General features: G+C 42.9%; 2 protein-coding genes across 2 annotated transcripts in view; both read left to right on the top strand.

The window, feature by feature from the left end:
* gcn1 (GCN1 activator of EIF2AK4) overlaps window positions 1-15027 on the top strand; it is a 28974-nt gene extending 13947 nt beyond the window's left edge. Inside the window, exons 32-57 of the mRNA XM_069524300.1 lie at window positions 77-271; window positions 1068-1314; window positions 1968-2089; window positions 2221-2335; window positions 3610-3789; window positions 4208-4428; window positions 4552-4620; window positions 5242-5380; window positions 5479-5675; window positions 6464-6606; window positions 6700-6817; window positions 6977-7192; window positions 7319-7483; window positions 7710-7871; window positions 7959-8051; window positions 8137-8280; window positions 8400-8669; window positions 8831-8944; window positions 9672-9902; window positions 10028-10221; window positions 11196-11310; window positions 11659-11755; window positions 12105-12253; window positions 13206-13316; window positions 14027-14248; window positions 14354-15027. Coding sequence (XP_069380401.1) covers window positions 77-271; window positions 1068-1314; window positions 1968-2089; window positions 2221-2335; window positions 3610-3789; window positions 4208-4428; window positions 4552-4620; window positions 5242-5380; window positions 5479-5675; window positions 6464-6606; window positions 6700-6817; window positions 6977-7192; window positions 7319-7483; window positions 7710-7871; window positions 7959-8051; window positions 8137-8280; window positions 8400-8669; window positions 8831-8944; window positions 9672-9902; window positions 10028-10221; window positions 11196-11310; window positions 11659-11755; window positions 12105-12253; window positions 13206-13316; window positions 14027-14248; window positions 14354-14479 — 4155 coding nt within the window. The 3' untranslated portion in view covers window positions 14480-15027. The remainder of the gene's footprint in view (window positions 1-76; window positions 272-1067; window positions 1315-1967; window positions 2090-2220; window positions 2336-3609; window positions 3790-4207; window positions 4429-4551; window positions 4621-5241; window positions 5381-5478; window positions 5676-6463; window positions 6607-6699; window positions 6818-6976; window positions 7193-7318; window positions 7484-7709; window positions 7872-7958; window positions 8052-8136; window positions 8281-8399; window positions 8670-8830; window positions 8945-9671; window positions 9903-10027; window positions 10222-11195; window positions 11311-11658; window positions 11756-12104; window positions 12254-13205; window positions 13317-14026; window positions 14249-14353) is intronic.
* Window positions 15028-15428: 401 nt separating this feature from the next.
* On the top strand, window positions 15429-27320 carry rab35b (RAB35, member RAS oncogene family b). Its single transcript, XM_020093940.2, has 6 exons — window positions 15429-15810; window positions 18142-18192; window positions 18281-18404; window positions 24095-24219; window positions 24363-24487; window positions 25020-27320. Exons 1-6 carry the CDS (start codon window positions 15759-15761, stop codon window positions 25146-25148), a joined length of 606 nt encoding a protein of 201 aa, XP_019949499.1. The 5' UTR covers window positions 15429-15758; the 3' UTR covers window positions 25149-27320.
* Window positions 27321-27543: the final 223 nt, after the last annotated feature.

Genomic DNA, 27543 nt, shown 5'->3' with positions numbered 1-27543 from the left:
TCACACCGGCTTAAACACATTGAATACCAACATTTTTGTCATGCACTTTACGTCATGTGCCTGCTCTTTGTAACAGGACAACGTCAGCTCCCTGCTGCCAGTGTTTGAGGAGTTCCTGAAGAATGCCCCCCAGGACGCCAGCTACGACTCTGTCCGTCAGAGTGTGGTTATTCTCATGGGCTCTTTAGCCAAACATCTGGACAAGAATGATCCCAAAGTTAAACCCATTGTGGCCAAGCTCATCACTGCACTCTCTACACCATCACAGCAGGTAAACAACTCCTCCCAACTACAGTGGAAACTGCTTAAAGTGATTGGATATAGTGATCAACCGTTTCCTATACAAATGCCGTTTCAATCAATCAATCAAATTTTATTTGTATAGCCCATATTCACAAATCACAATTTGTGTCATAGGGCTTGTTTAAATAACTCAGTTATATTGTGATTTAACAGTCTTTTTCACTTTGGTCTTTTTATACATGTTTGGATTGTAAAAAACTTTTTTTACAGGCTCATTGAGTAATTTACTGCTCCTACCCGAGCCTCTATCCTTCGCGCTGTGCGCTGCCAAACAAATTGAGCCGAACCGAGCGTGCCCCGCCATCTCATCTGGCTCCATACGTTTTCAAATTCTGTTGTTTTTACCCAGTCTGAGTTTACACGTTTCCGATGGCAGTGGGTGTGTGTGCGGGTGTTGGTGTTTGTATCAGCGTAAGAGAGAGAGGAAGAGAGCATGCAGGGACAGGCTGATGAATGTGCAGTTATGAAGAAAGATCGTACTAGGTTCATGTTCATACGCAAGTGAGCAATGTTACCTTCCCCTCAAGTTCCGGGACAATCATACAGAAGCTAATTGGTTATATTAATCAACAGCTTATAGTGATCAATTTTGCCTGGGGCAAACATGATCACTTAACGGTTTCCACTGTTCTTACTTACCCTCCATTGTTCAATGTTCAGCATTCAAGATTTGAATTTTATATGCACATCTCAATTTCCTGCCTCTGGACCGCAATTAAAAATTCCCCACATAATCTCATGTGATCTGTCAAATCCCTCATCAGGTCCAGGAGTCTGTCGCCAGCTGTTTACCTCCTTTAGTCCCTGCCATTAAAGAGGATGCTGCAGGAATTGTAAGAAACCTGCTGCAGCTGCTGCTGGAGAGCGACAAGTACGCAGAGAGAAAGGGAGCAGCGTACGGACTGGCCGGCCTGGTCAAAGGTCTCGGGATCCTGGCGCTCAAGCAGCAGGACATCATGTCCACGCTCACTGACGCCATCCAGGACAAGAAAAACTTCAGGCGGAGAGAAGGTCAGTGAGGATTATCCATCTGCTAAACTGTCATTCTTTAGATAAATTGACACCTGTATATACAGATACCAGTGTGTCTCACTACATCATCCTCATTAGCTTAGACTCAATTCAGGGGCTGCGTCCTTTGGAGGATGTGGTTTCTCTTCATGGGCGAACTGAAAGTAGTTGTTCTGGTCTACAGCCGCTTTCCGCGATCTGCGTCACCAGCTCGCCCTGTTCTTATTGGTGTTGCCTAGCAACAGAGCTGAAGTTGGACATGATGAGAAAGCTTAAATGCCCCTTGGTTTATTTAAAATTTGTACCATAAGCTGGTAAGTTGAGTTGAAGCGTGATACTCAAGCATTAGATGTCTCGTCACTTGCCAGCACCATTATTTCTTTTGAACTGGTTCGTCACCGACTCCTGGAAAAGGTTGGGCTCCTCTCTTTGGAGCCTCCGTTTCTCAACACTTTCATCGGTCGCATTCGAAATAGGACAGCCACTGTGATGCTATTCGCCAATGTAGCCTGTGAAGGATGCAGCCCCATAACAGCTATTGTGTCTAGCACACCACTGCCAGAAGCTTAGTGCAACTGGCCCAAAAGATTTCAGCATCAAAGTTATTTTTTTTTGCCAAAAGAAACTGCTGACCACCTGTTTTTCTTTTGCAGGATCACTGTTTGCCTTTGAGATGCTATGTAACATGTTGGGGAAGCTGTTCGAGCCATATGTGGTCCATGTCCTGCCACACCTCCTGCTCTGCTTTGGAGATGGTAACCAGTATGTTAGAGAGGTGAGTGGGAAGTTCATATCCTGAGGCCACAGCCTCTTCTGCATTCACATCTCACTTTCTGCTCAAATAAAACTTGAAGGGTGCTCTCTGACTTAACTTATCACCCCACTCCCTGTCTCCTCCTTCCCCAGGCTGCAGATGACTGTGCCAAGGCTGTGATGAGGAACCTTAGTGCCCATGGTGTGAAACTGGTCCTCCCCTCTTTGCTGGTGGCCCTGGAGGAAGAGTCCTGGAGAACTAAAGCAGGTGAGGTTGCTCATGCATACACAGCTACTCGAGGCCTGGTATATTTAGGATGCAAGATTATTTGGTCGTCTCCAGGTGCTTTGACTTATCTGAGTCTCACTTAAGCTGCTTTCCCACGTGCACTGAACTCCAGAAAATGTAATTATCTGGAGTGGCTGAATATGAGAACCAAAATGTCAGTCAGTTGCTGCAAACATTCCCCAGAGTTTTTCCTGCCAGCCCCAAGTAAAAACTCAGGATAATCTCTGAGTGAACCCATGTGACAATACAGCAGGAGATCACTGTTAGCAAGTGGACGCAATGATGATGTTTCTAACACACCAAAAAGAATTCAAATATCTCTGGGTGAAAAATAGGAGCCATGTAAGTAGAAGATTCTCATAAAGTTGAAATGGGACTCTAGAGCTATTGTTGATATGGTTCAACACAGTTGTCAGTGTAAACAAAAACATGACTTCTCTGCAGTGAAACTTATTCATTACATTCTGTCTCTTGCATGCTGTGCCACTCTTCGCTTGAATCCGCCAGAGATTTTGTGTTGTTGTGAACACATCTAAGTGGAGAATCTCCTGCTGTGTTGTTCATGTGTGAAAGGCAAACTCCAGAGAAAGTCCGGACTCTATTGTGTGGAAATTCTGCAGAGTTCATGTCTGAAAACAGCTTTAGAAAGCTGAAGAAAGTTGTGTCCCAGGTTGGTTTGTACTGTGCTGGAGTTTCCTGTGTCCTCCCTCCACACTCCTGCTGACCTGCTCTCACTTGAACTAATAAACACCAACACTCATCACAAGTTATTAAGACTGATCAGTACGTGAAGTAACTTAGTGTTATTTTAATTCGCTCCACTGCTTGAGTCTTCATTTAAACATAATGAAAAATGAGTTGTTTTGTGCTCAGTACAACACGAGACGTGACACTCACAGCCCAGTTACATGATCTGACAACATCGATCAATAACTAAATACATGATCATAAGTTTGTCATCAAACCATAACCATCCCTATCAAAAACACATGAACCTGAACTACTTCATTATTCGAATGATGAACTTAGTTCAACATTTTAGAAAATGAACTATGAATGTGAACTAGTTTTTTTTAAGTGTGAACTGGCACGACAGTGATTGTAGGATATTTATACAATCTTGTCACACACTGAGATTGAAGACTGTTTTTCTGAGCAGTTATATAAGCTATTGTTGTGATGAGCAGAGTAATTGAGTCTTCAATCTTTTTCATTTATATACATCTTGTGAATAACCCCCTTCTCTCCTCCAGGCTCGGTGGAGTTGCTGGGTGCCATGGCTTACTGTGCTCCCAAGCAGTTGTCCTCCTGCCTTCCCAGCATCGTGCCCAAGCTGACCGAGGTGCTGACCGACTCCCACGTGAAGGTGCAGAAGGCCGGCCAGCAGGCCCTCAGACAGATCGGCTCTGTCATCCGTAACCCCGAAATCCTGGGTGAGGGACTCGACAATATTATGTTATTTGATCATAGCACGCTGAGCATGACAGTTGTAAATGTGATTCAAACTTAAATGATGGTCTATACAGTTTAATTTAAAAAAGCCCAAACGTGTGAATCATTTGACTGTATATTGCAGTCCAGTGGAGAAACACAACAGGATTTAGGGTTGAATCTGTATTATTTCAACCACTATGTCAACTTAACGTTTACCAATTGTGATCAGATCACTCAGGACGCATGTTAATACCACCTCAGAAATTGTGACAGAAAACAATGAATACAATACCAGGCATGAATTAATTAAATTAAAAAATCACACAAATAACATGAGGCTTACACTCAGAGGAAAACTTTGAGGATTTTTTTTGTTCACTACTGATGGTTTTAACAGTGATGTCATTGTTCTCTCAGCCATAACCCCCATCCTGCTGGACGCCCTCACGGATCCATCCAAAAAGACACAGACATGCCTGCAGACGCTGCTGGACACCAAGTTTGTTCACTTCATCGACGCTGCCTCACTCGCCCTCATCATGCCCATCGTCCAGAGAGCCTTCCAGGATCGCTCCACCGACACGCGCAAGATGGCCGCTCAGATCATTGGCAACATGTACTCCCTCACTGACCAGAAGGTAGGCAGCTGTGAAGAAATATTACAATGAATTATTAAATATAATATTTAATATAATGTTAAAATGACATCTTAACTTTTTGAAGCATTTTGTTTATGGTGTGATATGTGTCCTTGTTTGTAGGATCTATCACCCTACCTGCCGAGTGTCATTCCTGGACTGAAGGCCTCATTGTTGGACCCAGTGCCTGAGGTGTGTTAATTAATAATTAAATACACTATATGTATTCACCTGTAACCTGATGATAGAAAAATGCTGATGACAGCAGGAAATGAAAACAAGAGACTTGTTTATTTATAGTTAAGAACCTCACCTGTCACAGTAACATCGTATTGATTTTGGTGATTTGCAAAGGGAAGATTACTAGATTAAAATCAAACTTTTTATTTAACATATGTATCATGTATGTAATATATTCTGTTTGTTGTATGTTTGGAAGGGGAGGGTGAGGTGATGGGTACTGAGCTGCAGCATGCAACATCTCCACTAGATGTCACTAAATTCTACAGTCTGAGCCTTTAATGCAGCCTATATTCACATCTCTATTTGGAACTTTATTTACATAGGTGTTGTATAGCAATTTAATCTGCAGCTGGGGTTTGATCATCTTTTGATCATCATAAATATATGCAAAGTAATGCTTTGAGATCAATCAAAGGAATGAGGAAATGGAGCACAGTGTCAGAATCTTCTTCAGACCCAGCAGAAGGTGAAACTGGGTTTTCACTGCACCCACTTTCTGGAACATGCCCCACTAATGTGCGTTCTGCTGTATAAAGTAGAAGTTATAGTTGCTCTTCTTCTCCTCTCCAGGTTCGTACTGTCTCAGCCAAGGCCTTGGGTGCGATGGTAAAGGGGATGGGTGAGACCTGCTTCGACGACCTCCTGCCATGGCTCATGGAAACACTGGCCTCTGAACAGAGCTCTGTAGATCGCTCCGGAGCTGCACAAGGTCAGTTCTTATTCACTCTCTTGTGTGTTGCTGGAGATTTGTTCCCAATATCATTCAACAACTGAGTCACTGACTGCTTTGTGTGTTGTTGTGTTCAGGTCTGGCTGAGGTGATGGCTGGACTGGGAGTGGAGAAGCTGGACAAGCTGATGCCGGATGTGGTGCAGACAGCCAGCAAGGTCGACATCGCTTCCCACGTCAGAGACGGATACATCATGATGTTTATCTACCTGCCCCTGACCTTTGGAGACAAGTTCACTCCTTACGTTGGGCCCATCATCCCTTGCATTCTCAAGGTAGTGGCCACTCAGTAGTGGGCAAGAATGTGTTAGTATGTTTTATGTATCCATATACATAGGTATACATATTAAATGGACATTCGTTATTTTATAGAAGGAAATGCTGAAGACAAGCTATAGATTGATTTCCCTTTCAAAAACAAAAGATTTGTGTGGTGAAATGTATTTATTGACAGAGTACTCAAATGTATGGGTAGCTAATATATAGCTTTTTACCATCAGCATATACTGAAAACAAATGTGCACCAGTCTGGATGTCAACACAGGATAACATAAACACAGGACATGGACGACAGAGTATTGACATAAATTGACATTATTTCTCTTAAATTATGACTTGTAGTTATTCTCAAAACCCCTTTTTTTCTCCCCAAAAAAACAGCCACAAGAATCCCCTCCTTTATCACCACGTTAAACCGAAGTTAAACTGATCACTACTGTGTCTGACTGTAATTTTTTAGATAACTTTCTGACTCGAAGGTTATTCTTTACCAGGCTACTTCCCCTTTTCTAGACCATAAGTGCTACTAATTGTGGGACTCAGATATTCCATTGTATCTAATTATTTGACAGGTCCTAAATTTCATTCTATGGACTTAAAAAGGTCTTAAATTTAATTTGCTGAAACTCTGGAGTTGAGATTTTGTGTTTTGATTGTGTGCATCTATATCAGGAAACTGCCTTGTCGTTGACTCAAGTACCTCAATCATTTAGCTGTGTATCATTCTGCCGATCACACTACACTGCAGCTCAGTATCTCTTCCTCTTTCTATGTTCTCCGCCAGGCCCTGGCTGATGAGAATGAATATGTGAGAGACACAGCACTGCGAGCGGGCCAGCGAGTCGTCAGCATGTATGCAGAGACCGCCATCGCACTTCTGCTTCCTGAGCTGGAACAGGGCCTGTTTGATGACCTGTGGAGAATCAGGTTTGATTTAAATACACAGTCACAAGTTGCTGATCGAATGAATGTCACCCATGTGTTGACTAAATGTGCGTCCATGCTGTTGTTGGTGTTCAGGTTCAGCTCTGTGCAGCTGCTTGGAGATCTTCTGTTCCATATCTCCGGAGTAACAGGAAAGATGACCACAGAGACGGCCTCCGAGGATGACAACTTTGGAACAGCAGCATCAAATAAAGTGAATTTCCAACAACACATCCAAAACATATTTATCCAGTTAATAAAAAAACACAACATACTGATACTTAACTTCAAATGAGGGGTTTGTTTGTCTGTTTTTCAAATATGTTCAACATTGATTTGTTAAGCATTGCTGACCTTTGACCTTCCCCCACAGGCCATTATTGGTGCTCTTGGCGCTGAGCGGCGTAACCGTGTCCTCTCTGGCCTCTATATGGGTCGTTCAGACACCCAGCTTGTGGTTCGACAGGCTTCCCTCCACGTGTGGAAGATCGTGGTGTCCAACACCCCCAGAACCCTTCGAGAGATCCTCCCAACCCTCTTCTCTCTCCTGCTCGGTTTCCTTGCCTCCACCTGCCCTGACAAGAGAACGGTATTACTCCTTTTCACTTCACAGTCCTTTCTTTTTATGCTCCCTGGTTGACCTTGCTATGTTGTGGATGTATAATTACCCCCCACAGGGTTTTTTTTTACTGATACTGTGTCCATGTGGTTATAGATTGCTGCTCGGACATTGGGTGACCTGGTGAGGAAGCTGGGAGAGAAGATTCTCCCTGAGATCATTCCCATCCTAGAGGAGGGGCTGCGCTCTGACAAGAGCGATGAGAGGCAGGGCGTCTGCATTGGCCTGAGTGAGATCATGAAGTCCACCAGCAGAGATGCGGTGAGTCACACACATTTCTCTTCAACAAAGGCAAAGTGCTAGGTTCAGTCCCTCAAAGAGAAATGAGTGCCCTTTTTAATGCACTGTTTATTGTCGTCATTTTACTATGAAAGTCGATTCCTTTTTAGTTCAGGATCTAAATCTAAAAAATTACTGAAAACTGAAACCAAGAGTCTGAGAACTGAAACAGACATGAATTACTAACCTGGTGGTGTTTGTACTGCAGGTACTTGTCTTCTCTGAATCACTGGTCCCCACAGTCAGGAAGGCTTTATGTGACCCACTGGAGGAGGTTCGAGAGGCTGCAGCCAAAACCTTCGAGCAGCTCCATGCAACCATTGGTCACCAGGCGCTGGATGACATTCTGCCTAACCTGCTCAAACAGCTGGTGAGCGAACAAGGACACAAATAGTCTTAAATCCAGATAGCATTAAAAAGAAATCTGGTCTATAATACACTGAATGTGTTTTCCCAGGATGACGAGGAGACGGCTGGCTTTGCTCTGGATGGTCTTAAGCAGGTCATGGCTGTGAAGAGTCGCTCTGTTCTGCCTTACTTAGTTCCAAAGGTAATGTTCACAGTCTAGTTTTCTTGTGTAAGTCCATATAAATGTGTGTAGATGACTGACTAAGGCTGATGTCCTCCCTCACCAGCTCACTGCTCCTCCTGTGAACACCCGTGTGCTTGCCTTCCTGTCCGCCGTGGCTGGTGACGCTCTGACACGCCACTTAGGTGTCATTCTGCCTGCTCTGCTCTCCTCTCTCAAAGGGAAGCTGGGAACAGAGGATGAAGCACAGGTAACACCAGCACCCACAAATTATTACATCCACCGCTCCGGTTGCACTTCAGCCTTATCGTGTTGTATTCATGCTCATAAAGAACTAACAATAACCCTGATGAATTATGGTTGCCTCAGGAGCTGTGCAGCTGCCAAACAGTGATCCTGTCAGTGGAAGACGAAGTGGGCCAGCGCATCATCATAGAGGACCTGCTGGAGTCCACACGAGGTGCTGACCCCGGCCACAGACAGGCTGCCGTCACCATCCTCAATGCCTACTTTGCTCGTACCCGCCTGGACTACAGTTCCCACACACGCACTTTACTGTCCAGCCTCATCCGCCTTCTCAATGACTCCAACCCAGAGGTCCTGTCTCAGAGCTGGGACACCATCAACTCCATCACCAAGGTGTGTTGAAGTGGAAATGAAAAGTACCTGTACACAGCTTCGATTGATGTAGAGATGCCATATTATTATTTATACAACATGGTAGAAATAAAGCAAAGAGTTTAGTCCTGTACAGTCAAAGAGTAAATGTGGACACTGTGTTTTTACTTTCTGTCTCACAGAAACTGGATGCCAGCAGCCAGCTGGCTCTAATCGATGACCTGCACCGAGACATTAGATCAGCAGCTGCAGACGTGAGGGGTCAGCACCTGCCTGGTTTCTGTCTGCCCAAGAAGGTAAGAGGCTCCTGCTGACACATTAAACACTAAGACTTCATTAACAGCTTGGTGACTTCATTCTTGGTAGTTCTATTTTAACCCCCCACATATGTGATTGTAATTCATAGAAATGTCTCCACTTATCTGTTTTTCAGTGGTTCCAGTTTCACAAATATGAGCAGTTCTTTGGCTCTCTGGTTAATATATTTTAAAAGCATTTCCCACAAAATTCATTAAATCTATGGCGGTATTGGGGCTGAATGTGTGGGCGGACAAATACTCCCATGCACTAAAGATTCCGAGTGATGGGTTCAAAGACTAAAGGGCGAAAAACAAGTGTTAGCGTTAGAGAAAGAACTGTGTTGCATACCACTCACGTGTGCAAAGCTGAAACTGTGCAGTCTAACTTACGTCTGTAAGGCCAGTAATTAGTTTATGGACGATGGCACGAGTGAGCATTCAGCAGATAGCACTGCACACAGCTATACAATGCAGCAATGGTGCAAAACATCAAATTAGAGATCTCTTATCTTGTCATGAGTTATTATTAAAGCGTACACACCTCTTGGGGTTCGTTATATAACTGTGGTGGGCCACCAGTCCAGATAATGAATGGAAAACACTTGTATCAACATTGAAAATGCAATGTGAAGTTGTCAGATTAAGCTTTTAAGACATGTTACAGAGTAATTAAGCATTTAATCAAAACATAAACAGATTAATCATTATTATGTTCTGTCCACAGGGCGTGACCTGTATCCTGCCTGTCCTCAGAGAAGGTGTCCTCACCGGCAGCCCTGAGCAGAAAGAAGAGGCAGCGAAAGCTTTAGGAGGCGTCATCAAACTGACGTCTCCTGAGGCACTGAGACCCTCTGTTGTCAACATAACTGGACCTCTCATTCGTATCTTGGGAGACCGGTTTGCCTGGACAGTGAAGACCGCTCTGCTGGAGACACTAACCCTGCTGCTGGCAAAGGTCTGCACCTGCATCCCCCAATGGGACACCAAAAATACTGTTGAATATGCAGACATATCACACATCAAGTTTAATTTTGTCTCGACTTCCATCTTTTGGCTCAAACCTTCGTATTCCTCCTCCAGGTCGGCATCGCCCTGAAGCCCTTCCTCCCTCAGCTGCAGACCACCTTCCTGAAGGCCCTGTTGGATTCAAGCCGTGCAGTGAGGCTGAGGGCTGCCGAGGCTCTGGGCCAGCTGGTTTCCATCCACACCAAGGTGGACCCACTGTTCACTGAGCAGCTGTCTGCCATTCGTAACGCAGAGGACGCTGGAGTCAGGTGAGGGCTCCTACAGGAGACAGATACTTGGAGCTTAGGTTGGAAGAGACTCGCTATTTTTGGGAACTTAATGATTAAGCTGAAATTGACTGTGCATATATAATGATTTATATATGAACTTTTGATTCCTATTGAGGATGGTGGTTTTTAGTTATTCAATATTGAAGTGTAATTTGGTGTTGAATAACAAATGCATACATGAGATTGTGAGAGTAGTGATTGTATAATTTCAACTATTACCTCTTTAAGACTTAAATGCCTCAAATCTGATGAGGCAAGATGCTATGAATTCAGCTCGCACACAATCAAACCCCTATCCTGTGAAGAGGAATCGTAATGCCTAGTTCACACTACATTTCTTGCCGAATTTTCCAGTCACCAGTGATTCTTGGAAATCACAAGCAAAAGCCCCAAGTCAGAGCGTAATCAGGGTTTGAATAGCAAGTGTGAAAGACACGATTCAAGAAACTCCCATCAATGGAAACCAGATATACTAGTCGAGGGTTTCTCCTGGTGAAGGATTTTGTAGTGTCCGTCACGTAGTGTGAACTCACAGTGACAGTGCTCCTGATCACAAGACAGCAAAGACTTGTAGTGTGAACTGCACAGTGATCCAATAACCAAGAACTTGGCATAAACACATAATGTGTTAGTTTAAGGCATCAAGAAGCAAAGTCTGAGAAACAGTGATGTTTGGGTTTATTTAACGATAGTATCTCCATTGCATAATTTGTCCACCAGAGGGAACTGACAAATTAATTTTCAGTCAGTGAACTTTGGCTTTCTTTATTAACCAAACCTAAAGCATTGTATTTGTTTGTTTATGGTTGAATACAACCTGACCAGATATATTTTTATGTTTTTAAGCATTACAATTGTTATCTGCACTTAAGAAATCCATTACTGTTGGCCTCCTATTCTTAATTAATGCTGTTGTCATACTAATTCCTGTGTTGTGCTCTTTGCCCCGTCAGGGAGACTATGCTCCAAGCCTTGAGGTTTGTCATCCAGGGGGCCGGGTCAAAGGTGGACCCAGCCATCCGCAAGAACATTACCACCACATTGCTAGGCATGCTGGGACATGATGAGGTATGACAGGAGGAGCAAATGTCTTGCAGCATTGAGTCGAGCTGGGACATTTTTCTGTTGCAGCATGCCCGTTTTTTTTTTTACCTCAGGGCCAGTAATGGTTATTGAATACTAAATACTGAATTAATTATCAGTTAAATAAATGTATAAACACAGAAGACATTTCACAGAGAGATGTTCAGTGCTGTCATTTTCTCTGAGATCAAAGTAGACAAAACGAAAGCCAGACAGAGGATGTGGTTTTCTGAAAAGGTGGTTTTAGAATAAATGACACTGAACCTTGCTCCGTCTGGTGTGTGTGTGTGTGTGTGTGTGTGTGTGTGTGTGTGTGTGTGTGTGCGTGTGTAGGATGCAACTCGAATGGCTTCAGCAGGCTGTGTTGGTGAGCTGTGTGCCTTCCTGTCAGAGGATGAGCTGAGGAGTGTGTTACTTCAGCACGTCTTAGGTTGGTATCTATATGCAACATCATCACCTTCAGTCGTCCAGTTTAACCAAATATGTCTGTATGTGTGTATAGTGATGGTTTGTCAATTTAATTGTTCTCAGTAACACGGACAGCTGTTTCTTACCAATTACATGTTGCATAGACTGAACCTGCATAATCTCAAAAAGCATTGTTCATGTATTTTTATAAATATCTTTATTAAACAGGATATCTAATACAACTCAATCAATAAAGCTTTACAAGTCCTGTGTGTGTATTTTACCTAGTTTTCCACTCTTCTCTTATTCATCAGTAAAACATTGAGTTGCATGAATTAATAAATTCATTTATTTTTTACTTCTCTCTTTAGCGGACTTGTCTGGTGTGGACTGGATGGTCCGTCATGGTCGGAGCCTGGCTCTGGCCATAGCTGTGAAGTCTGCTCCTGAGAAGCTGTGTGGGAAGGAATACTTTGACACTGTATCTGAAACCATTTTAACCAACGCCACCGCTGACAGGGTGAGGAACAAGTTTGTGTCCACCGTTCTATGACAACTCATCTCAAATTGTTTTAAATATTTGGAAATACGGTTATTTATATGTTGTGGTTTTATTGAAAGAGATGTGCTCAACAATTTATTGGCAGGAAACTTGTTACCACAGGTTAGTAGGAAACCAGCAGAGTTCAGAAAGCCCCTTCCATCTAAGAGCTGCTCCAGCTCATAATCTATAATTCAACCTAATTGATTAATTAAATGAGTAATAACGCTGGACATCATTTTTTCTTAACTTTGAATAGAGCGCTTTTAACCCGTTTCCAGTAATGATGCTAAGTTAAGCTAACATCTCCTTGCTGTGGCTTCATACTTTCTGTGACAGACATGTATGGTATCAGTCTTCTTCTAAAGTTGATTGTGGATTATTACACTATTCAAAGATTTAGCAAACAGTATTTGCATGTTTTATTCTTTTTAAACTACAAAAACTTCAAATGTTTATAACTACACAAATAGCTCAGTCAACATATATCTCTTCCAAGGCTAATGCCCTATCTCGCCATGAGAAAAACTCATTCTGAGATCCGCCAGTTTATCTGGATCCACTTTAAATAGTAATGGATTCCTCTTTGGGCCATGCACCACCCCTCCACCAATTTGAATGAAAACTGGTTTAGTGGTTTTTGAGTAGTCCTGCAAACAAACAAATCAGAAAGTCCATACTCATCGATACCAAACCCTTAAATATGTCTGAATTTTATTTCATCAAGATTCATGCAAAATGCCAAAGAAGTCCCATCTCGCTGTATCAATTTCATGGAAATCCTAATAGGTTTTTTATAATGCAGAGGAAAACATAACCCCTTTTGTGGACGTAATTCATCCTGTAGTTCCTTGCCTTTTACTATTTCCTTAAATCGTACATTAACCTACCTCTTTTCTCTTTAAATACATGTTGTTCTCTGCTCTTCCAGATCCCCATTGCCACCAGTGGAATCAGAGCGATGGGATTTCTGATGAGGCATCATCTCAGGACAGAGGGAAGCAGTAATATTTCGCAGCGCATCATCACACAGTTAGTCAAGGTAAAGCAGGAACCGTTTCAATCAGCTAATAATAATCACAGGCTTCCCTTCCCTCTTCCTTTGTACATGCGAGGAAGTGGGTGTCATTGATAAACAATTGGCTGCTCCCTTCATACTTTGATATGAGGGGCTATTAGGGGTTGTCAGTTGTTTTTCTCTTTACTATTCTTTTACCATGTTAGATTTGCTCATATGTTAATAGTATTATGAAGTTTTAATTCATAGATTTAAAAGTTGTAATAATATGATGGTATTTAATCAGCAAGGAAAATACCAGTCCTCTCAAATCCATGTATTTGTTCTTTGAAGCCTCAAGAACTTCAGTCAGATATCGTTGATCAATTATTAATTTCTCAAAGTATTAAGTTGTACAGTAAATCTTAATAGTAAGATAAAATAAGATGAAGCTTTACATGTTACAGCAGCAGATAGTCAGAATGTAAAAAAGGCAATAGACTGAAAATAATAAATCAAATAAAAATGCAGAATGTGTACAAATCGCTACGGACATGAATATTGTTTGTAGATAAATGTACTACTAGGATGATTGCACGAGGATGCATACTGTAGTTGTGCATTAGTCATTAGTTAGTTAGACATGAATCTACAAGAGTTTGAATGAATAAATACGGTGAAGAGTACCTGCTTTCACAGTGTGAAATCTATGGAGGCTTTGTAATATAATGTCGTCCGTCTTTGTGGTCACACAGTGTCTTCAGAATCAGTCCAGTGACATCAGACTGGTGTCGGAGCGGGTGCTCTGGTGGGTGTTCAAAGACCCGGATACGCCCTCAATGGAGGCCAGTCTCATCAAGCCTGTGCTGAAGAGTCTGCTGGACAACACCAAGGACAAGAACACTAGCGTCAGAGCCCAGAGCGAACACACCATCGTCAACCTGTTACGACTCCGCCAGGGAGAGGAAACCATGCAGGTCAGATTGCAAACCATTCCTAATATAATTTACAGATGGAGATGATGTACATTAGAAAAAACTGTTGTTCTCTTGTTTTAACTTTTTGCTCTTCCTTCACTTCAGAGTATTACTGCCATTCTGGATTCTGCAAGTAACGACCTACTGTCTGAGTGTCACCGCCGGTCTTTGAAGAAAATCGCCAGCATGCCAGACTCTAATGAAGAGATAGATGACACCATCCTAACATGATGGAGCAGGACTGAACCATAAAGTGACATCTGGAGAAATTAACAGAAGGTTGACTGACATGTACAACAAGTCTTCACTGTTTGAGAGCCCCAGACACACTCACCACACGTGCCCATGTTGCCTTTCATGGACAAAGGCTGAGATGGGTTGGTTTTTGACTGACTTCCTACATATTACCCCCAACAAATTTTTTTTTTCTTCCTCAAATAATTGTTTTAGTGGCGTTTAAGCCCGATTTATAACTTTGTTCTTTTATCTCACACTGTGCAGGTTGTCCCCCTGTAATTAATTAAATTAGGAAGACACAAGGCCAAATTCTTTTTTGATGTTTTGTGTTTTGCTACTTATTTTACCAAAAATGATTTCAAGCAGTCAAGACATCACTGTAATGAAGTGACACCCCTATCTTTAACTTTTATTTGGATTGTGTGTGAGAGTTGTTCAGGGGCAAAAACAGCCTCTTGTAAGAGTACAAACAAAAACATGCTTATGTCAATTGAGACGGTTGTAAAAAGGCAATACAAAATAAAAAGATCATGATTTCATAATGGAGTGTGTTATTGTGTTTTCACTAGGTTCTTTACATTGTAGGTGCAATGGAGGATTCAGAATTTTTAAAAAAAAGGGGGGGGGGTGTAAGGACGTTTAGCACTTGAGTGTCATTTTGACATCATCTTGTTTTTGGCTCTAAAAGCATCATCACCACGAGAAGTAAACATTAACATCTGTGGGAAAAGTCTTTCAAATTGTCACGCTGCTTGGACATATTAACCTTATCCCATCATGCACCGTTGAGGTGGTTAGGATGACGTGATCCTACCGTATAATAGAGCTGATGGTTATCCACGTGTAGGTAGATGGATGGATATAGTGCAATGTGACAATTACTGCAAGAATACTATAGAGTTACTTTAGATAAAGGAGGACCGTGCCCTCCCAGCAGCATGAGTGCGCTTCATCAATGGGACGGGACGGCCGGGCTGTAGCCGGAGCCTGCGCAGTGAGGCCGGGTCAGAGTTGGGTGCAGCTCCACCAGAGAAGGAAGCGGAGTTTCCGGCTGTTTGCAGCGGAGAGGGAGGATTGCTGACGCCGTGAAACCCCGAGAAAAAACGCCGCCGGCTCGGGGGCTAAGCGTCTGTAGGATTTCTAGTGGTCGTTTTCTCTCGTATCGTGGGATTCTGGAGGGCTGGTGATTTTTTATTTCCACGGGCCGAGGGGGTCGGGCAGAGAACCGAGCTACGAAGCGGCACACGGCGGGGGTGAGCCACTAGCTACCGGCATGGCAAGGGACTACGATTACCTCTTCAAGCTGCTCATCATCGGTGACAGCGGTAAGCCGACGCCGGGGATGCGGGACGGGAAGTGGGCCTTGTCCTGTTTTTTTTCAGGGAGCGAAGCAGAAATGCAATGTTAAGGCCCGTGTGTATCCGTCTGACACATGTACTACTTATCATATGTTCGTTTGATGCATGGAATTTATATGTGAAATGTACACACCCGCCATATTTCTGTGGCGGTGACTGGGCGGAGGTTGTGTGTCCGGGCATGGCAGCGATCAGGCCGGATATCGCCTCCAGATCATCAGGGTTTGTGTCGATGAATCTCTGCTCCTGTGCTCATATCGACTCACACATTTATTATAGCAACACAACGAAGACGCACTGGGACCGAAACCACTGTACAGAGGTCTCACGCTGCTTTAATGTGGCCTCTTGTTTGTAACCCCTGCTAGCCTAGCTAGCTAGCTGGAAGTTGGGCTAACAGTACACACAGGGCTAATGTTCATTCACGGTAGCTGCACTCAGAAGCTGATGCCTTGGAGGAATTGACTTCTACGTACATCAACTCGAATTTCTCGATTGATATTCCCACTGCTCTGTTGTCAGGTAAATTAAATGAGATTAAGTTAGCAAGATACGTTTTGTTATTTAGCATGCTAGTGCTAGCAGCTTCACAGTGGAGGAATGCTGCACTGCAGCCTCTGGTTTGCATCTTTGCGTCCAGCCTGTTAAAGTGTGGTGAAGTGACACTGATGAACTGCTCATTGACAACTGTAGTAACATGCAGTTCAGTGCACATGTCTGCTGACCTGCTGAGACACCACCTGCTACGTGTTTACCTTAGCTGTGATATCATGTCCCAGGTAGGTGCATCGTTCAGGTCTGTTTACACCTGATGTGCTCTTCTTCTATCTCCCCCCATTGAGGTGCCTTTTCAATGCGGCTCCACCCTAAGAAGCAGTGGAGCCTCCTCCTGCAGGACCTCTTTGTGGGAAATGATCTTTGCGTTCATTGACAGCCCTGATCCTGGCACCACCCCATCAGCTGGCTGCTCACAGTAGAGGGTCAGGCGGCACAGCAAGTCCCTCACTGCCACTCACACACAGAGGCCACTGTCCCCCTCAGCTGCAGCGTGGAAACACAACTGTCTGCTGTGATGCATCAAGTCCATTTAGGAAAGATGTTCCCGACCCTGTAGACAGAGGTGCTACTGAGAATCCACACGTTCCACACACTGGATTACCCACGCTGCACTGAGGCTGAGTTTTATCACTTAGCCTCTGGCCTGTCACAGTAGGACATGCACGTGACACAGTGGTCTGACACTAGAGCAGTTATGTAACTTGATATTTCGTCAAGCACCTAATCGAACACATAAGATGCCACTCCTCTGCAAAACCTATGGAGTACCACGAAGACGCACAAGTTCCAGGCATGGAAATGAATAGTTCTGTCACTGTCAAACTGGATGTTTTATTCTTTCGGATAGTTTTTGGAAAGACAGAACAAAGGCAAGCTTCTCAAGTACAAAAATATGATCTCTCTCCCTCTCTTCTCCTTTGAAGCTTTTCGTTATTGTTTGTTTGAACAAAAAGCTGCAGCATGGAGGCCACAGGAACCTGAGAGCTTTTTATGTTGCGACCGATCAAACATGAGATGACAATTACACAATAGGTAGACGAAGACACAGGGCTGCAGGTTGAGTCACACCCAGGCCGGACAGCAGAGTCACTTCCTAACTTCCAGTAGTTACCTGAGAACTGATCTGATGAAGACACAGCACTCCTTCTCATCTGTCTTCTTTTAAACCCCACCCCCCTTAGCCCTCTGCTTTCCTTCTTCTTTTATCTATTTCTTCCTAAAACCTATTTTAATGCTCGATCATTTTAGGAACACTCTAGTACTTGTTCCAGTGTGTTGTCATGCCTCTGTGGCTTCGACACAAGCCTTTAAAAGTTGTTACATCTGTGATAGCAAGGATTAAGCTTGTGTCAGCACAGTCAAGATGCTTTCAATGAACACTAAAGGTGCTGCCTTGTTAAACTTAAATCCATCACGCTGAACAACTTTGTCTTTATAAAGCACAAAATCTGTGGGAACACGAAGATTACATTAAATGTTCAGGTGGACGTCTTCTTTTGGTTTACAGTCATCACATGGTGGTAATCTCGGGTAACTAGGATATAATTAGAAACTAAACTTAAGCCATATGGAAAGTTTCTCTTGTGTGGTGCACAAAACCTTCTAAACACTGTGTTCTTATACAATTGCAATATTTTGTTTAAGTCAGAATTGAAATATTTTAAAGAATGCATCATTTTATCATTTATGAGAAATCTGTACTTGTCTAAACCTTATCCTGTGCTTGTGTTTCCTCCTCAGGCGTGGGGAAGAGCAGTCTCCTCCTGCGCTTTGCAGACAACACATTTTCAGGTATGTGGTTCTATCTCAGCATATTTTAAAGACCTCTTGCTCCAAATGTGTGGGTCATTAACTTGGTTTTGTGTTTGTGTGTTTACAGGTAGCTATATCACCACGATTGGGGTGGATTTTAAGATCCGAACAGTGGAGATCAACGGGGAGAAGGTGAAGCTACAGATCTGGGATACAGCAGGACAGGAGCGCTTTCGCACCATCACCTCCACGTAAGTAGATTCATACTCAAACTTACAAACAAGAACACACAGACTTTTCAGGTGAAGCTTTTCGTTTTCATTTCAACAACTGGAACTAAGAAAGTGTCATTGTGGTCCTGTTATATATGAGGAAGCAGTTTGTAGACAACCAGAATTAGTTGGTGCTGCTCTGTGAAACTGGGCGGAATTCCCCACAGATCCTAATTACAGATGTGAAAAGGAGGCTCCTGGTCTCATGCTGTAGTGCTTCATGATGACAAGGGCTGGGTGGATTTACCCTCCTAGGCTTGGATGTGTCATACTTATGTCCAGTGTTTAATCGTAGCCATGTGGCGCTGCTTTCACACTGATGTCAGGCAAATAGTCCTTTGTTTACTTTCAATGATTCACGCAAATTGACTAGGGCTGGGTGATATGACTTCATATCAATATCCTCTGCTCTTTTAGAATAGCTCACATGTAGAACCGATCTTTATAATAATCTGCGGAATTGATATTTAAGTTTGTGGATAAACAAGGCCTCGCTTCTTCCAGGAGAATGAAGTGTGTGTGTGTGTGTGTGCTTGTCTCTGTCCCTCTTCACACCAACAAAGACCATCAGATGTATTCAGTTATTAATCGATGGTGTCTGATCATGAATCCTGATCGTTCCGGTCTCTTTAACCCCGATGTCCTGACTGTGCACATCTCGTCTCCTGTTGTCTGTGGCAAAACTTTTTTTAAATACGTGTCTTCTAAACTTCAAGTATTGTTTGCGTCCTAATAACTTCTCATTAGTGTTGGTGTTTATTGTTCATGTGCAAAGTGAGCGCAGTCTGCGGGGGAGTGAGGACGGAGGACATGCTGCATGGTAATACAGCAGAGCACAGGGATACTGTGTCTATAATGTGTGTGTGCCTTGACCTTGAATTTTGCAGTGGGAAATTAACATAGCGGAAATGCCGATAATTGTTTAATAAATTAAACAGAATTTTCCTTATTTCTGGTCACGTGTGTGGTTTATATAGGTTTGAATGATTTAATAATTTACTGGAAGTTTACAACTCTGTAATGCTGCTCAATGCAAAGCCTTACATCAATAAAATGGATGTTGTGCTTTTACTTTGTGGACCGATTGCTCAAGTGGAACTGATTTTATGTTGCTGACATGATGGAGATCAACACTCGCAACTCATGACAATGTCTGCGTCTGTCTGGTGTCGATTTGAACCTGTGGTTTGACCCAGTTGCCAGCCATTGCAGTATATCAGAGGACATAGTCAGTGGGCTGAATAATTCTTCTGACTGTTAGCACACTGCCTCGCCTCCATTGTCACCTGTTGATTTAATTTGTGTTAATAGTGAATGTATGGCATGTGTAAATTGCCCCACACTTCTCTGGACAATTTACAGGAAACATAAGATAAGATGGATGGTTCGTGAGATGTGCGTTACATATACAGACAAACGTTGGTGTAATTAGGTAGATCAAATTTTGTGTTTTGGTCTCTACACCTTGAGTGCAGACTTAGTGGGTTTCTCTTTGCTGGAACTCCCATTATTATTGTTTCATGTTGCTACACAAAGGTTCCCACTCATCCCACAAATGTAAAACATGAGGCCTGTGAGCTAAATCTTTATATTTCATTCACTATCTGTTCACTTACTGAGTCTTAACGCAGATCAAACGCACGGTCGGCCGCCTGCTTCACTTCAATGGAAACTCTTTGGCTGTTGGGCAAGATTTCAAAACATATCCTACATCGTTCGCCTTGTCTTCTGCAGTTCCCAGCACGATGCTAGTGAATGAAATTGGATTACATCACATTCATGTGAGGTTGTAATGGGTCACTGGAAGATGCAGCAGCAATTAGCCTCCTGCTGACTGGGTCTAGATCTCTGGCCAAGAAAAGGCAGTTAGTACAAAATGAATGAAGCATTGCAATATTACAAATATCTTTTCAACATCTCTGTCCTACTGCTCTATGACACATTTTCATGCTGTCATGACTCTTTCGCGGAAACCGCTGCATATGAAAATGACAGCCATGAGTAATGTGAGTGATCAAAGCGTAAAGTTGTGTGCTGTCAAATTAAAACAATGAGCTATAGCTTTGTGATGAAAAACTGCAAAGTTCAGTTATTTTTATAATATTATATATATATTTTTATATGTGTGTGTGTCTGTCACTATGAGCAACCTTGTTAACATTACAGTTATTTAATCCATTAATTTAGAAAAATATATTAAATAAAGTTTTCAGACAGTCTTTCTGTGTTAATACCAGCTCTGAATGGGACCCTAGTTTGTTGACTGTCCTTGACCCTTAATTTAAAAACCCAGATTGTTCAGGCGTGGTTTTCTCCTCTGCTGTCGGCTGTCCTCTTCACCAGAGTGTCCCTCACTGTGTCTGACAACCAATTACTCATGTTCATGCGTCGTGCACCAGTGATTTGTTTCCCTTGTACAGTACCTTGCTGGAATATTGTCTGTTCATTCCAGTTAACGTACAAGGTACATGCATTGGCTTGACATTGCAGTGGACACCAAATAAGAGCTTTGCACTAATGTGCCGTCACTCTCACGGAATGAGGAGGCAGCGTCTGAGCAGCCACCCTGGTGTGATCCACAGTTTTAACTGCAGTCATCTTACCAAAGCCAACAGATATATAAAACCATCATTGTCCAAATCTTTTGAGGTTTGTCCTGAACAAGGCCGAGAGCACATGTTTGAGAGTTTCTATGACGTACACAGTGACGACGATCGAGGCACCAGTCATCCAGAGAGCTGGAGAGTCTGCAGTGCTGATGCTTCAGCCCCTGAGGAGTATGACTCTCCTGTCAGTTGTTCTGTAGCAATCCCCCCACCAAGCAGGCGGCCTAGTCAGACTGATAGAAGACCGGTAGGCCGCCGAAGTAGAGTAGTGTTGTGCCTCATTAGGTCCTAAATAAATTTCGCTGGATCGTGGGCAGAGACCTGCTCAATCCGCTCAGATGGCCTAGGATGACCAATAAACATAAATGTAGCACTATTTTCTGTGTGAAAATATAATGGAGTAATGAGGCTCTGTGCTTACTCAAATTCAGACTCCCCCTCCGTGTGTTGTGATCTGAGCTTGTCTGTCTATTATCTCAGTGGCCGATCCAGGCCTGCATTCATGCACGTGCATGTTAGTGTGCCTTAGTGCGCGACTCCCTCTCTGTGAAACTGTTTCCCATGCTTATTAAGCAATATGGCTCCAGCTCTGGTCAGCACGATGTAAACTTAACACTGATATGCTAATTTCCCCCCCTTGTCTAGGTGTGATGTTGTTTCAGAGACACAAACACTGTGAACACTCCTGTCACTCTCTCACCACAGTGCTGTTAAACCAGAAACAATACTACACACAGCACAGCTATGCTAACAATACTACATTGCTAACTAGCTGCTAGCTGTCATGCAGGCCAGTGCATTTAAAAAAATTGAGCGTATGCATGAGATGCATCAGCCAGTAAATATCAAACACTGACATGAGAACCAATATGTGAAGGAGACGTGACAGATTGATTTGACCTGTCTGCACAGCAGTTAGCTGGATTGCTTGGATTGTCTCGCCTCTGCACATTATTCAGTACTACCTCTGGTCGTTGGTGTTGGAGCTGCTTTCACTGAGCCCCGAGTGATCTGATCACAAGTGGTCATCTCTGAGTACAGATGTGAACAGATGTGAACACACCAGGGACACATGGAGGAATCTTTTGAGATCCAGTCATTCAGACAGACTGCACTTGGAGGTGGTCTAGGGGCCTTATTATCTTCGCTGTGTGAAGGCAAATACATCCTGGGCCACATATGGAAGACTGCCTTCTCAGCTGACGTCAATGTCGATTTTATTTATACAGCACAACTTGGTTGACCAAAGTGCTTCACAAGTATAAGGTACAACAAGAAGACAGTAACACGTAATACATCAGAGTACAAGTAGTACAATAAAATAAGATAGACAGTAGAATCATTTAAATGAAAACAAATGGAAATAAAATAAACAGTAATAAAATAAAATCAGCTGGGATAAAAATGTTCTCAGAAGGCCCCGCCACAGTTTCACAATGAATTCAAAGTTTTACACGTCTCCGCATGTATATTCATTTGTGACTTATCGCTGCAATATCAGCTAAAATGAGTGAGTATAATCTTATCTTGCACAGCTGTGAGCAGAGCATTGATTTACCCACAACCCCTGCTTGTCTCACGCCCTCTTTCTGTCTCCATCTCTCTCACTCACACACACATGCACACCCAAACCCCTTAACTTGACCTGCTTGTCATACTCAGCCAGAACATAATTCAGTCCAAACAGAAATATGTGTTCACTTGTAGAGCTGGGAAGTGAAATCTGATCTAAAGTGGTCACAGGAGATGTATGTGGGGGAACATTCTAATCCCAGCTGTGAATCCAGACTTTCCTTCAACTCCGAGTCAAATAACTCTGAGTTTTCACTGAACCAGCTTTCTGAAACAGCTCAGGTCGGCGTGTAAAACCCATAGGGCGTCATGGTTCCCTGTAGATGGAGGATTTCTGAGAGAGAGGTCTGGTTTATTAACATTTTATTACCCTGTTTGTGCTGTTTTACTACAGGGAAGGTGACTGCTCGGGGGCCATGTTCCCATGTGGTGTGTGTTTATGGCTCTCTCTTCATTTGCACTTAACACACACACACACACACACACACACACACACACACACAGATACACACACAGATATACACACAACCATCCGTCCCTGCTGTTTGGTTGCTCATTATTGCTGGACATTGGGGACGACACCATATCCCCACACATACACACACACACACACACACACACACACACACACACACACACACACACACACACACACAGAGTAAGCCTAACAAAAGGTTATTTGTGTTGGCTCAGTGCAGCTACATTAGGGATGCTCTCTTTCCTGGACCTGGCCACAGGTTTGCACTTGAACTGCCTGGTCGTCTTTCTGTGGTTTACTTGTCGTTGTCTCTGTCAAGCAGTCACATACTCTGTATTGTGTACTTCAGTGTTGCATTATTGAAGCAATCATTTCAATTGACTCACTCTAAGAGCACAGCCCATTGACTCAGTGTGGACAATAAGACATCTCTGTTACTCTGCTGCACTCTCCTCAGACTCATAGCTCATCTTTAGTAACAGCATCATTAGTTTGCGTCATTGTGTTTTTTTAATTACACTTTTGGGTTGATGTGTCATCCTTGAGTTTTGTCTCCTCCTGCTGGACGTCAGCTTTACTCACCTCAGTGGTGAACCAACCTTTACGACAGACAAAACCCCACAGACTTGACACAGGACATAACTATTTGCCATTTACTCATTGTTACATTCACCCTTTTAATTCATCCATTACTTTGAGTTATTTCCTACTATTTATTTCCCTGTCATTTATCTATTACTTCTTTGAGTTATTTAGCAATAAATTTAAACTTTTATCTAACTACCTAAACCATTAATTTATTACATTTGGTTTTTGCAGTCTGTCATTGCTTTAATCTATTTTAAAAATGTAACTATTACTTGTAGCTGCAGTTTTCTCATCTCTGCTAGTTTGCTCATTAGTTTTCATTCACTCATAATTGTGTGACACAGTACGTAGATAAATATTTTCACTCAGGCTGTAATTTGTACTTAATGTTAAAGGCTGACTCTGTCTCTCTCTGCTGTTTTCAGATACTACAGGGGAACACATGGGGTCATAGTGGTATACGACGTCACGAGTGCAGACTCCTTCGTCAACGTCAAACGATGGTTACATGAAATCAACCAGAACTGTGACGACGTGTGTCGAATATTAGGTGAGTGTGTTCTTAATGAGTGTTTAAAGAAAATCTTTTTATTGCTTAAAAATAGACTCTGTTTATTTGCAGGCAGTGTAATGTCATTGTGTTGACTCAGAGTTGTCCTGCTGTGTCATTCTGGCAATATTTTCTATTTCCAGTGGGAAACAAGAACGATGACCCTAACTCGAAGGTGGTCGAGACGACTGACGCGCAGAAGTTTGCTGAGCAGATGGGAATCAACCTGTTTGAGACGAGTGCAAAAGAGAACATCAACGTTGAAGAGGTGACTCACTGTTTCTGTCGTCTGGCTCAGACTGATGTGTTTGTGTGGAATGGTTTCTGTGACGTGCCTGATGTGTGGAGCAGCTCGGCTGAAGGCTTGAGTTCAGCAGTGTGTCTCAGTTTGCTAAGCGTCCAGTTGTTTATTGTACAAACCATTTCTTGAACCCCCCAAACCCATTGACGGGTTAGAAAGGCTTATGATAAGGTTTATCATAGTCAGATTCTGTGAAAACAGAAAACATTATTGGACTTTCAAATTTCCAACAGTCCTTGAACAAATAGTGTGTCAGGAAAAATCCAAGATAGAAATTGTGACATTTCAGAATCCCTTAATTTTGGATACCTCATTTAATAGTTCTTCGAAACGTGAACTGTCTGCACCAACCAGATTCTCCAAAACAGAAATTTTTTTAAAAGATTTCTGCCACAGTCTCTTCCCTTGGCTGTAAACAATCAGATCTCCGTGTTTTTCACTGTGTGTGATGTGGCTGCTCTGACTGACTGCTGTACTCACATTTGTGCTTCTCCTGCAGATGTTCAACTGCATCACAGAGCTAGTGCTAAGAGCCAAAAAGGAGGTGCTAGCCAAGCAGCAGCAACAGCAACAGAACGACGTGGTCAAACTCACCCGGAACAGTAAACGAAAGAAAAAGTGCTGCTAGCAAACTCGAAGCCATCCTCAAAAGGCCGGCAGCATCTTCTTCACACACACATGCATACACAATGGGACTCAGAGCATCTAAATTAAAGAGCAGATTAAGATTTAATAAATATACAGTGAAAGAATTAAAAAAATAAATGGAAAAAAAATGTCCCCTTTGGACAGACTAATCATGAAGACTTTAAAAAAAATGTACAGATTTTATCAGATGTCAGATCAAGTTTTATTTGGAATTCAGCAGATGGGCACTATTGACCTGAGGTCCTCCTTTCTTAAAGGATCTGCAAGCTGACAACTGACTGCCATAACTCCCAGATTTATATCCACATAACCTGCATATTCTTCCATCAGTATCTCATCTCTCCTTCTCATTCCACTGCACATGGGACATTCAGAGTCGACTCAGACTCTGTGCCTGAGGAGAAGGAGGGCTCACCTCGTTTGGATTTATTTGTTTCTTTCTAGTTGTATTTTTTTGGGGGGGGGGGGGGCAGGGCAGGGGTCAGGAGATGGTCTTTGGATCAAGCGTCTGAGTTAAAGGGGAGCTCTCACCACCTCTCCACAGTTTCTGCTTTTCAGACACCTGTGTTACCTCGGCTCACTCCGACTAATCATGAGCTCCTAGATTTTGTTTATTTGACTTGATGGGAAAAAGAAAATAACATGGATGATGATGATGATGATGATGATGATGATGATGATTGGTAGACAACATTTAGCAACTAATCTGATGGACAGAACTGGGGACTTCTCATGCTTTATTTTTCTTTGTCTGTGTTTTGCCAAGCTTCCCGCCCTCTCCCCTCTAACCTCTAGTAGTGCTGAGCCAAGAATAATTGATTTTATTTTATTCTTTTTTGTCTTTTTGTTTAAGTGCAGCAGAGCCGATGATCCGCTGGCTGAGCTCTCAGCCGTTGAGCTCTGACAGCAGCGGTCCCTGCAGTCTTACTACGCTTTCAGAGTTTGCTTTTAAACCCTTTTCCTTCCCCTTTTTTTTTTTTTTTAAAGAATGATACTGCCAATATAGTAAAAAAAAATATATCCGGAGCTCAGTGAAGCCTCTCATTGGACTGTTGCCATAGTGGCCCCTGGTCACCCAAGAGGCAGGGTGAATCAGGGTCTGAATGGACCGTGTTGAGTCCTCAGGAAGTGCTCAGGGCTAAGTCCCCTCCCACCCTCCCCCTCTCTAGTTATATATGTCTGCAGCCACCAGCCTTCTTCCCCCGACACCCACATATCATCACCTCTCACAGCGACGGACTCACGCCTGTATCTGGTCACTGACGGGGCACGAGGAGGCGCTCACTCTGGAAACCTGCCTCTGTGAGTCATGGCGGTGACCGTCGATCCACAGCAAACGTTTTGGGCCTTGATTTTTGAGCATGTAATACTTTGTTTGAAGAGGTATTTAAAGCCTGACATACATTTAGGCTGTCATGGATTTACTGTGTTTCCTCAGCTTGCAGAATTTTCTTAACAGTTAACTGATGTTAAAAGTCTGATGTCATGTTATATTTTTTCTGCTCTTCTGTCACAACCACCCCCCCCCGCTACTTGTTGAAGTGGACAGGGTTTTCTGCATCCGTGATGAGAGTGTGACAGACAGTGGGACTGTTGTTGTAAGAACAAATGGGGCTGAACCTCAGCACTGGTTCTCAGTGTGTTCGGCCTGAGCTTCTCTCCCTCTCCACTTGCACCACCAGGGTTTGTCACAGAGGCAAAGCATCATACAAACTGACATATTTTTCTATTTTGAATTGGGAGAGTAACAAATGAAAAGAGCACTGGCTAAGAATCTGTTGGATATGTTTAGTTGTCATTGTCTCGGCAGACTCTGGCAGGCGCTGTGGGATCCTGATAAACGGCGAGAGGTCACTGTGACCTCCGTGGCCCAGAGATGGTGTCAAATCTCACACTTTATGATTTCTATTCATTACGAGTATGTGTATATATAAATATATTTGTGTGTTTATATTCAATATAGAACAAACACACATAATTAGCACACCAAACTGTGCATGTGTGAAACATGCCCCGTGTTCTATGTTGAAACACACTCGTCAGCTGTGGTTTGCTGTACACTGGAGAAAAAGAGATGTACTATTCATTTTTCCCGACATGAATTTAATCAGTAATAAACGTTTTAAAAGAATAAATATTTGTTGCATAATGACTGATCTCATTTGTCCGTGATTTGAGGCTTGGTCTTAACTCTACATTTTGAACCTGTGTCTTTTTATTTTTTATCTTTTCTGTGAATAAAGTTTTATGGGAGGAAGTGTGCATTGGTCTTTGGGAAACCTCTGTTGAACTGCAAACAAACTACTTTCCTTTCTCTGTTTCACACAGGAAATCAGTGAGGTTGAATTCAGAGAGGAAGTAAAGATACAAGACAG

The sequence above is a fragment of the Paralichthys olivaceus genome, chromosome 4 (assembly GCF_024713975.1).
Source record: "Paralichthys olivaceus isolate ysfri-2021 chromosome 4, ASM2471397v2, whole genome shotgun sequence".
Lineage (NCBI taxonomy): Eukaryota > Metazoa > Chordata > Actinopteri > Pleuronectiformes > Paralichthyidae > Paralichthys > Paralichthys olivaceus.
Note: the sequence above shows the minus strand (reverse complement) of the source record. Positions and strands in the feature narration are given on the sequence as shown.

What these genes read in the sequence shown, in the direction of transcription:
- rab35b (XM_020093940.2), top strand. Translation starts at nt 15,759, where the DNA reads ATGGCAAGGGACTACGATTACCTCTTCAAGCTGCTCATCATCGGTGAC. An exon ending in CGACGTGTGTCGAATATTAG is followed by an intron (nt 24,220 to 24,362) that starts GTGAGTGTGTTC and finishes TTCTATTTCCAG; the next exon opens with TGGGAAACAAGAACGATGAC. An exon ending in AGAACATCAACGTTGAAGAG is followed by an intron (nt 24,488 to 25,019) that starts GTGACTCACTGT and finishes CTTCTCCTGCAG; the next exon opens with ATGTTCAACTGCATCACAGA.